This window comes from Oryza brachyantha, chromosome 4 (assembly GCF_000231095.2).
Source record: "Oryza brachyantha chromosome 4, ObraRS2, whole genome shotgun sequence".
Lineage (NCBI taxonomy): Eukaryota > Viridiplantae > Streptophyta > Magnoliopsida > Poales > Poaceae > Oryza > Oryza brachyantha.
In genome coordinates this window covers 10862158-10872916 of record NC_023166.2, presented here as the reverse complement: position 1 = coordinate 10872916, position 10759 = coordinate 10862158, and the positions used below count along the sequence as shown (strand labels likewise).

The 10759-nt window shown below is 39.7% G+C and overlaps 1 protein-coding gene across 1 annotated transcript; it reads left to right on the top strand.

Annotated features, from left to right (window-relative positions):
• The first annotated feature begins 461 nt into the window (after nucleotides 1–461).
• Nucleotides 462–10649, top strand: LOC102722489 (ATP-dependent DNA helicase Q-like 4A). Its single transcript, XM_040523783.1, has 25 exons — nucleotides 462–593; nucleotides 1343–1636; nucleotides 1761–1818; nucleotides 2258–2668; nucleotides 2798–2953; nucleotides 3054–3178; nucleotides 3524–3896; nucleotides 3973–4104; nucleotides 4672–4758; nucleotides 4837–4964; nucleotides 5226–5346; nucleotides 5423–5574; nucleotides 5651–5786; nucleotides 7160–7283; nucleotides 7356–7426; nucleotides 7511–7579; nucleotides 7786–7902; nucleotides 7981–8139; nucleotides 8218–8298; nucleotides 8508–8672; nucleotides 8805–8860; nucleotides 9447–9546; nucleotides 9639–9727; nucleotides 9808–9885; nucleotides 9979–10649. The coding sequence occupies exons 2-25, from the start codon at nucleotides 1446–1448 to the stop codon at nucleotides 10370–10372; spliced, it is 3573 nt and encodes a 1190-aa protein (XP_040379717.1). The 5' UTR covers nucleotides 462–593; nucleotides 1343–1445; the 3' UTR covers nucleotides 10373–10649.
• Nucleotides 10650–10759: the final 110 nt, after the last annotated feature.

Genomic DNA, 10759 nt, shown 5'->3' with positions numbered 1-10759 from the left:
AAAATTTTATAAAAAATATATCGTTTAACTGTTCGAAACATGTACTTGAAAAACGGTGCAGAATCTCGATCCCTTGAAAGCAGCCACGCGTCGTCTGACCTGGATGAGCGTACGATAGATTGGGCCAGGCCATGGGCCGCCCAGGCGAGGAAAAAGCGAAGCAAATCGTCACGCCGTGTCCTGCGACCTCCACCTCCACGCTTCTATCCGTTGGGAGGGGAGGGGCAGTAGCCCAGGACGAAGCCTCGGCACGAATCTCGAGGCGGATCCGACGGGCGGCCCATCAGTGGGCAATCAGGCAGCTGGCTGGCTGAAAACGCGATTGGTTTTCCCTCCACGCGGGATTTTTGATTTCCCCCAATTTTTAATCCCGTGTCAAACGTCCCGCCCCCCTCCCTCCCTCCGCCGCGGCCATTTCCGCAGAAACCCCAAACTCTCTCTCTCTCTCCCCCTCTCCCTCTCCCTCTCCTCTCCTCTCCTCGCCCCGCACGCGCCGCCTCGTCTGCTGCTGCGAGCCTGCGACTGCGGCTACCTGCGCGTCTTCCTCCCTGGCCGGGCCGCGCCGTGCCGTGCCGCCGCCTCGGCGGTCCCAGGTGATCCCTTCGTCTCAGGTCCAGTGACTGAGGTTTTTTTTTCCCCAGTGATTTCGGGGCCCTTTTTGTTGTTGCGGTGGTGGGGAGTGGCGATGTGGGGGTTATCCTGTCTCGGATGCTTGCGTGGGTTGGGGTTGGGGGTGATTGAGGATAGGGTGTTCGACGGAATGCCTGAACTGGCTTCCCTGGGATCGGGGGGACGGTTTAGGGTCTGGGAGCGCGGCGGCGAGGGCGTGAGGCAACCACGTTCCTGGCAACCCCGCGGTGATAAGAGTGTGGCGCGGACTGAGGAGCAGCGAGTTGGTGATCAGCCTACAGGGTACACAGTTCACAGCCGAGCAGGCCAGCAGGGGCACGATGAACCACTCGCATTTGGTTACTCAAGTCCTTATGTGATTTCCCATTTTCCTTAATCCTTGATTGTACGCCCCCCTTAGAATTTTCTTTTTGCTAGTGAAATCACATTATACTGACAAACTGAAGGTGGTTATTCACAAATCTCAGTCCTCCTTTTCTGTTTTAGTGGACTGTAGAATTTGTTTGTGCTGATGCAGATGCAAGAGAGTAACGAACAAAATTGAACTTGTGATTATATCTCCTAAACTACCTTTCACTGTTAACTTATTATGCATATGTTGACAGTTGACTTGTTTGGGACTCATGTTATTCATAGTTAGGCTTGCCCAGGCTATAAGCTTTTCATAGTTCCTAATTTCAAGCGTGCTGAGACTTATCACTCTTATTTGCAGAGATTACAGTCCTGGTACAAATGCCTCATTCTTGATCCAGCTTGTGAGGTCATCAACAACCAACATTTGACAGGTTGGCATGTGGTAATTATCACTGGGGTGGATGCAAGGCAGAAACAACCTCACCGTTGGGTCCACCTGCTATGATAAGCCAAGGGTAAACTGGCAGGATCATGCAAATGCTATTCAAAGCTCCTGTATCAAAGATGAATTTCTGAGTTCAAGTTTTTTGTTCTCTTTACCAACACAAAGACCCGATCAAGGAGTAGGCTGTACGGGGATGCTTCCTTTGAGGTATAATCTACTTCTGTTACACATGGAGTATTTTTGTTGTTCGTAAACTTTGGTCTTTATCTAACACTTAGCAAAAGATAATTTTTTATCAGAACAGCGGCAAATCATTATCTATATATTTCAGGTCTACTGCTTGCAAAATTCAAGGCTTAGAGCGTCTTCAAGTTTCGTCCATTGAGAAGGTATGAGTTATGACTGATGGCAATAGTACTGTATGTGGTATGTGTTATCACATGCTTAAAATAGTTGCATAGCCACTACCGTTTCAACTTGTAGGTTTAGCTAATTATACAGTTCCTTTGTAATTATATATGTGCTCCATCATAATAAGCTCTGTTGAAAGATGGGTTGCCTTAATTCCAATCTCGAGGTATAGAATAGGATATTTGCATTATAAACTTGTAAACTGTCCACCAAAGGTGTATTATCTAACATTCCATGTAATAATTAGGTCCTGTCAACCCTTGTGCATTATTGTTGGAAAACTGAAAATCTAATTAGTTTTATTTTTTTCATCTTACCCCTTCTTTAAGGAAACATTAACCTAAAGTTCACTGATTTTAATACATTTTGTTTACATCTGTGATCTTTTTGGTATCTCTAAGAACATTCTTATGGCAGGCATGGCGTTCTCTATGCAACACTCAGGTTGCACGGACGAACTATTTAAGACCGGGTTTATCTACAAAAGTGAAATATTGTGATAGCAATCATGCCCATACTTATGGAACAAGTTCTTCATATCATGTAAACATAGTGGACACTCTGTCCAGAAATAGGAACCCCTCTCAGGAAAGTATGCATCAGCAGACTGAAAGTGGTACTATGGAGAAGAGTGGTAGTCATCTACCTGCAGGCACCAATTCCTGTACAAGGACTTACCTGAACAATCATGTGGTGCAGGCAGATACCATTACACCAACAAATCAAAGTCTTGTCAGAACTGGTGCCAAATTGTTCAGTACTGCTCCTTTTGCTGACATGTGCGATGATAGTAAATTAGATGCTATGGATGAAGATGAGCTTCTGGCTGTAGGTGCCTTTATCTCATTTTTTTGTTATATTATCAACTGCAGATATGCAATTACTATTAATACTAAGTCGTAATTGTGTCAGATCTACTTTTTTTTTTCAACTTTCAACTGTTGTTTTATGTTTCAGAGCATTGATGTGGACCGAATAGTTATGGAACATTATCAAGCAACAAATACACCCAGAGGGTCATCCAGGGCTCCATTAGGGAAGTGCAACCTCAATGGATCTGATGAGAATAATTTACCACAAGAACTCTCTGTAATGTGCAACCATGGTAGCAAGGTAATCCAAGTACCAATAAATCATCATCATTTCTCTTTAGGGAAGTAGCTATTTCAGCATGTAAGCTCACTAGTTGCTACGTGCTACTATGCTTGTACAGCTTGCTTTTTGCCCAGAGGCAAAGTCTCATTTGCATGATTTGAAGGATAACTTGCTTCTGATATCCAATGAACTTATTGAGGGTGATCTCAGCCCTCAACGAACTAATGAGCTTCATCAAAAGAGGTTTGTTTTCTGGTCCTGCTAATTCATATTTCCTTGCAACATTGACAGCTAATTTGACTTGGTGCGATCTCCAAACTTGAACTTTGACAGCTAATTTCTCTCATGACATATTGCTCCCTGTTTCAATAAAAAAGGGACAAAAAAACTACATAATCATCACTGTAGGAAAGTATAATTAAGCATGAATCCAATGATGGTATTTTTGGTTCAAAATGTGAAGCCTGAATCTTGTAATGTGTTTTGGTCCATATAAAAAAATTCACAGAAGGGGCATTTGTTTGTTTATTGGGTAGCTCCTTTTGATTACAAGCAGTTCTGATGGACTTTTATCATTGCACTCTTCAGAGCACTCCTAAAGAAGCAGATTGAGCTGCTTGGGGAGTATACAGTGAGGCTAACCCAAGATGAGGAGAGACAGATGTCACACTCTATGGCCTCCACAACAGCTCTTCAGGGCCATCATCCCATTGTCAATCAAAGTAGTTCTTGTGTAAAGGATACAAATAGATTCCAGTCTCCGATTTATATGAGGAGTGAGCCTACAAACAGTGGTTTATGCTTTTCTTCTGCTCCATATTCCTATATGGATGGTTTAAGCACACCATTACCGTCTGTTCAAAGAGATTACAATCGCAGGATTATTGATATCAATTATACTGAAGGTTCAGGTGATAAAAGGTGGAGTAGTACACACTTTGCATGGACTAAGGAACTTGAGGTTATTTTCTTCAAAATCAACGGTAATTATCTAAACCATAATTTGTTTGTAATGACTAATCTTTTTGCCTCATCAGGAAAACAACAAAAGAGTGTTTGGAAATCATTCTTTCCGCCCAAATCAACGAGAAATAATCAACGCCACAATGAGTGGGAATGATGTTTTTGTTTTGATGCCAACTGGTGGTGGAAAAAGTTTGACATACCAGGTAGCAAACTATACTGCTTTGAATCTGTCCTTGTTGATGCTGCTAATATTTAAATTCTGTTGCTTCCATGTGTTCATAGCAAATAAATGCTGCCACACCACAACATTTTTATGTTTTATTGACCAGTGAGCAAGGGAGTATATTTTTGAGAATAGTTTATCTGAAGGGAGTTGTGAAACAGCTAATGTTCTTGCAGGAAATGATATAACAGCAATTTATTGAGTATTTGTTGCAAACTCCATATAGATAGTTTTATATAAATAACCGTTAACACTCATTAATTACCTTGGAGCATCTGGATTACAAGAAAGAGCAAAAATCTTCAGAGATCAATCCCATAATACAAGTTGCCATGCTATCTTTAGATTTGAATTGCCATGGTTATCCACAGACCAAAAGTAAGCTATTTTCCTCTTATTAATCAATGGATTGATAGGATGTAGAAATAGTCTTTCTTTTGGTTTATATGTAAATATGTGCATTACCTAATATATTAATATATACCTTAGGATCCTTCCCTACAGCTTTTTCTCCCAAAAAAAAAACCCCTCATCAATTACTTTGCAGCTTCCAGCACTTATCTGTAATGGTGTTACGTTGGTAGTTTCTCCTCTTGTTTCTCTCATCCAGGACCAAATAATGCACTTGCTGCAGGTAATGGGTTGCTTCATTTCCTACATATTTGTTTATGATTTTCCAATTGTTCATGCAGTCATGCGATGTTTATTACAGGCAAGTATTTCCGCAGCTTACCTTAGTGCCAGCAAGGAGTGGTCAGAACAGCAGGAGATATTAAGAGAATTAATGTCTCCTACATGTGCATACAAGTTGCTATATGTTACTCCGGAAAAAATAGCCAAGTAAGTTGAATTTTGCTGTTGACAGCAGTCATTTTATATGATTTCTTGGTTGTATTTCAAAGATAGTCTTTCGTGATATAGTGGAACTAAGCTTCATAATGACGTGCTGTCGCTAGGCAGCATTTTGCATTTCCAGATCACTAATATCTATTACGGTTCTTTGTTTTTCTTCTTGACTCAGGTTTAGCTCATATTAGCTTTGCCACTTACACAATTATTCCTTCAATTCATTTGCTTAACTCAGCAATTTTCTGAATACAGGAGTGATGCTCTTTTGAGACAATTGGAAAATTTATATTCAAGGGGTCATCTTTCTAGAATTGTCATTGATGAAGCCCACTGTGTAAGCCAGTGGGGTCATGATTTCCGACCTGATTACCAGGTACTTTCTATCAGGAAGCAGGTTTTCATGTTAAATAAAAGATAACCTTTTAATCCAGTTCTTGATGATACATCAGAATCTAGGCATTTTAAAACAGAAGTTCCCACAGACGCCGGTCCTGGCCTTGACTGCAACAGCAACTGCTACAGTTAAAGAAGATGTTGTACAAGTTCTAGGCCTTGCAAACTGCATTATTTTCAGACAGAGTTTTAATCGTCCAAATCTGAGGTAAGTCTATTGGAATTCAGAAGACGTTGACATTCAACTTCTATTGCACTAGATCATCTCACCCCAACTTTTGCAGATATTTTGTATGGCCAAAGACAAAAAGGTGCCTTGAAGACATCAATAACTTTATAAATGCAAATCATTTTAAAGAATGTGGTATCATATATTGCCTTTCGAGAATGGATTGTGAGAAAGTGGCTGCAAAATTGAAGGTTATTTCTTGAAACTATAAATTGTTCAAGCCTGCTTTAATTTTTAGTGTTTAAGCATTAAAATTCCTGTTCTCTGAATTAACTTCTTCCTCAATACTGTCGAATCTAGATGTTCTGTTCCAAGATATAGATTTTAAATGTAATTTAGGGTCATTCCTCCTTTTTATCATGAACTTTTCAAATAAAGTATTTTCCACTTCTTCCACATGTTGGTTAATTAAGCAGAACACCCATTTGTAATAAAGTCATATTAGTATATTACAAGTCAACAGATTCTGTATAACTCAAGTTTTCATGCCTAAATGTACTACTTGTGCATCAACCTTAAGCTACTTATGTCCATAATATTGCATAGTATTGACAATTACATGTCTATGTTGAATTTAGTTGGCCTGTAGTCTCTTCAACTATCCTTACCAATACTACGAAAGGTACAAAAATATGAAACTAAAATAGACGAGGAAGCAAGTGGGTAAATAGAAGGTTCAAGTACTGCATGATACTATTGGGTAATAGAAGGTTCGGGTATTCAGGAAATTGTATGTTATCCCATATGTGTGTTTGTCTCATTTAGGTTTAAGATCTCAGCACTTACCATGGTTGTTAAGTCATAAAGTTGACTTGAGTTACCATCTAGCAACTTGGAGACTAGTTGCAACTAGTTGAAGACTAATCATGAGTTGACTAGTCTATCAGACTATTACTACATAACAATTGCTTTTACTGCCAGCCTGCTACTGCATGCTGCGCTTGATGGACCTTGTGGAGCTCTCCTCCATTTCCCCTTTCACTCAATAAGCCTGATAGACCAGATCTCCCAGGTGGCTTACTGTCATTTCCCTTGTTCCATTCTGTCTTCTGTTGCCAACAAGTCAAGCCATGCTCCCTGGCAAGTTGATGACTAGTCGCAAGGCTTGATAATAGTTGCAGTAGTTGGTTGGTTGCCAGTTTTCCTGGTGGTTACCCATAGGCACATGTTCTAGGATATCGCTGCTTGATTTGGGTAGTATTTGCAATGTTTTGTTGTTTGGAGTTAAGAGGAGTAGAGTATTGAATCAAGCAAGGAATAAAATAATGCTAAATCACCTTAGCCTGTGGATTCAGGACTAAATTTGCGGTCTTGTATCCTAGTGTCATTATTACACAGGCACAGGCAGTCAGTTTAGTACTTGCGGTCCTAAAAATGGACAAATCTAATAGATTCTTGGGTTAGTGGTTATTTGTAAATGCTGTATTTGGATTTGATCATATTATGGGGCTTTGATGGTTAAATAATTTCTAGTTCTTAGCATTTGAATTTCATGCACCATGTAGCTATAGTCTATAGACCTGTGCCACTGTAACTTCTGAATATTTCTTGTTTTTCTATGCAGGAATATGGGCACAAGGCATCACACTACCATGGTAGTATGGATCCTGAAGATAGAGCACATATCCAGGAACAGTGGAGCAAGGATAGGATCAACATAATATGCGCCACAGTTGCATTTGGGATGGGTAACTTGATTTCATAGTGTCCACATATATATGTTGTTTTTTGGCGCCTCGTGCTAATTGTGCAGATTGCAGGCATTAATAAACCTGATGTCCGTTTTGTTATCCATCATTCCCTGCCCAAATCAATTGAAGGATATCATCAGGTATTTTCGATGGCATAATTTTCACCAGTGTGTGCACAGTGAAATGGCATAATGTTAGCTGTTTGATAACTGTTATTCTTTTAGGAGTGTGGGCGTGCTGGTCGTGATGGTCAACTTTCTTCTTGTGTGCTGTACTACAGTTATTCTGATTATGTGAGTCAAGTGATTCTTTTTACTACTCTCTCTGTTTCACAATGTAATACTTTCTAGCTTTGTCTAGATTTATGTGGATGCTAATAAATCTAGATATATATACAAACCATATACATTGATCAATGGATGAATCTAGTTAAGGCAATAAAGTTTTATCATCTTCACATCTTTTCATAACCAAGTATTTTCCTTGTAAAAATTTCTAGATTCGTCTCAAACATATGGTTACCCAAGGAGTTGTAGAGCAAGTAACATCAGCATCACGAGGAGGCTCTTCTCAGGAACAGGCACTTGAAACACATAAGGAAAATCTCCTACGAATGGTATATATCATTCCTATGGATACTTCTGCATGGTTGAAGTTTGGAAGCCATCATAACAATGTCATATTTTGTCTGTAGGTTAGTTACTGTGAAAATGATGTGGACTGCAGACGTTTACTACAGTTGATCCACTTTGGAGAGATGTTTGATCCTTCACATTGTGCGAAAACATGTGATAATTGCTTGAAAGAGTTGAGATGGATTGAGAAAGATGTGACCAACATTGCTAGACAATTGGTATGTAGTCAGCTGAGCTTTGTGTCCCTTTTAAACACTTCACACATGCATAGACCTTTGTCTAAATGTTTCTTTTAGGTTGATCTGGTAATGATGGCAAAGCAAGCATACTCAGCTTCTCATATTCTTGAAGTATACAGAGGCTCAGTGAACCAAAATGTATGTATTCTGCAAGTACTTAATGCCATTTTGTCCTGAGGTTCGTTGTTTATGATAACATCACCACCAGTGGCTACTGCCAGTGCCATGGAAATATGTCCATAGTCCAGATAACATCACCATCTTGGTTTACTACTGGAGAAGTCATGTTGACAAGAAAAACTACATAATAGGTCAGTGTTTGACATTTATCTGTTACTGCTAATCAGGTCAAGAAGCACCGCCATGATACTCTGAGTCTTCATGGAGCTGGGAAGCATCTGGCCAAAGGTGAGGCAGCAAGAATTATGCGTCATCTAGTAACTGAGGGAATACTTATTGAGGACGTCAAAAAGAGCGAAAACATGTATGGATCTGTATCATCTGTCTTAAAGGTGAAAAATACTTGGCATCTATAATGGTTTATTTTTGAGACAAGATTTATTAATTCTTCCCTTTTCTTTCAATCTTTAGTGTCTGCCTTGGTCTAATACATGCTGTTTAATTGGTGATTTTATGTTGAGCAGGCTAATCATAAGCAAGTCGGTCATCTTCTGTCTGGCAAGCACAATATTGTCCTCAAGTTTGTTTTCTTTCCTTCTGCATATTACATGATTTTGTTTATTCCTTTCTCAGTTAGCGTTGCTATGCTGCGAAATATTCTGTATTACTTTATCTGATCATATCTTTCTTTTGCATAACTTCATATCTAATATTGGTAAGGATTCATCATTGAATAATGATGTCTTGTGAATATGTTGAAAATTAATTCTGTTTGTAAATGTAAAGCTTGAAACTGGTAAGCAATTGTTATTAGGAATTTTCCTAGTATATCCTGGTTTTGCAACCCTGATTGGGTCTGCAACACATGCAAACATTGTGTTTATTCCTCAATCAACAATAAAGTGATCTGTTGCCTAACTAATTTATGCCGATTCAGAGGCAAGTTTATGTATCAGTTTTGTAGGGATACACACTATGGTTGCCCATGTTTCCATGACACAACGTTTTGTTCCCTTGTGTTATTAAACCATCATAGTTTTGCATTCTGGGTGTTACCATCTGTTAGTGTAAACTTGAATCTTCGCTCTTTTTTACTATAGTAGAGCTGAGGATGCAACCTTCGAATAATGACAGAGTGGTAATTTGTTTATCCCCTTGTTTGGCAGGTTTCCCACTCCTGATAAGGCTAGTAAGATGGGTGTACTTGATGAATCATCAATTCCACAAATTAATAAGACTATTCAACAACAAAGTCATTTGGATGAGGTAGTGGCTCTTTAGTTATAAAGGCTCCTTCAGTATGTTTTTGTCAGGATTTGTTTTCCCTCTGCTCTAATGCCTATTTTCATTCATTGCAGAGCCTCTCGTCTGAGCTCTTTGAAGCTTTAAAATGCCTTAGGACTCAGATAATGGACGAAAATCGATGCTTGGCATACCACATATTTAGGTAAATTCTATGTTACACCTTTAGTTGCGGCACAGCACTCACTGACTTATAACGTTGTTCTCTTTATTTTTAACCTACAGAAATGAAACATTGAAGGAAATCAGCTGCCGAATACCAAGAACAAAAGATGAACTTTTAGAGATCAATGGCGTCAGCAAGTAACGACTCTACCCTGTAGCACAATGTAGTTTTGACAAGTTGTCAGAAGTAGAACAAGAATTATATTTGTTTTTCTCGTGCTTCTCATCCAGGAACAAGCTGAACAAGTACGGCGACCGTGTGCTTGCGACCATAGAGGAATTTCTCACCAAAAATCCAAATTCAACCAAGAAAAGCAGCAGCGGTGGCAGCAATGAGCATAGCGAGGCGGTAAAGAAGCGACGAGGCTTCACCGCCACCAATGCGTCTAGCAACTGTGATGACTTTGAGGAACGCACTGTCCAATCCAAGAAACGTGCGGCAAAAATGCGGAACTCCAGGCAGGAAGTATCTGATGCAGCCAGCGTTGTCCAGGACGTCCGCTACATAGATCTTGAGTTAGATGGCTATGAACAAGGGGATGATTTGTCATACAGATATAGTGCCCCAAAGCCTGTGTCTTCTGGTAGGGTTTTACCTACGTGGCAATCTGCTAAGATATCCTAGGATAACACCCCTGTAGTTTCTAACTTATGGGAAGAATTTATAAATACTAAGTAGGATTGTAGGATAACTCCTTTAAACTTTATGTAAAGCCTGGGCCAGCTATTTGTAAGATAGCCAACCAGACCACATGTTAGGTTGCTTCTGAACATATTGTATTCTTTTTCAGTGTAGTTCTCGTAGCGCCTGTAACTAACATGATATTCATGAACAGCTACAGCAGTGCACATCGACATGTCTTGCTGCAGTAAGTTGATTACTTATCGATTCTGTGTCTTACACCTGGTACTTAATTTGACGTCTAATTTTGATGCCTGATGAGAGATCATAACAACCTGTCAAGGAGACTTTTCATTACTGTACATATGAGAACTACAAGCAGCATTAGGC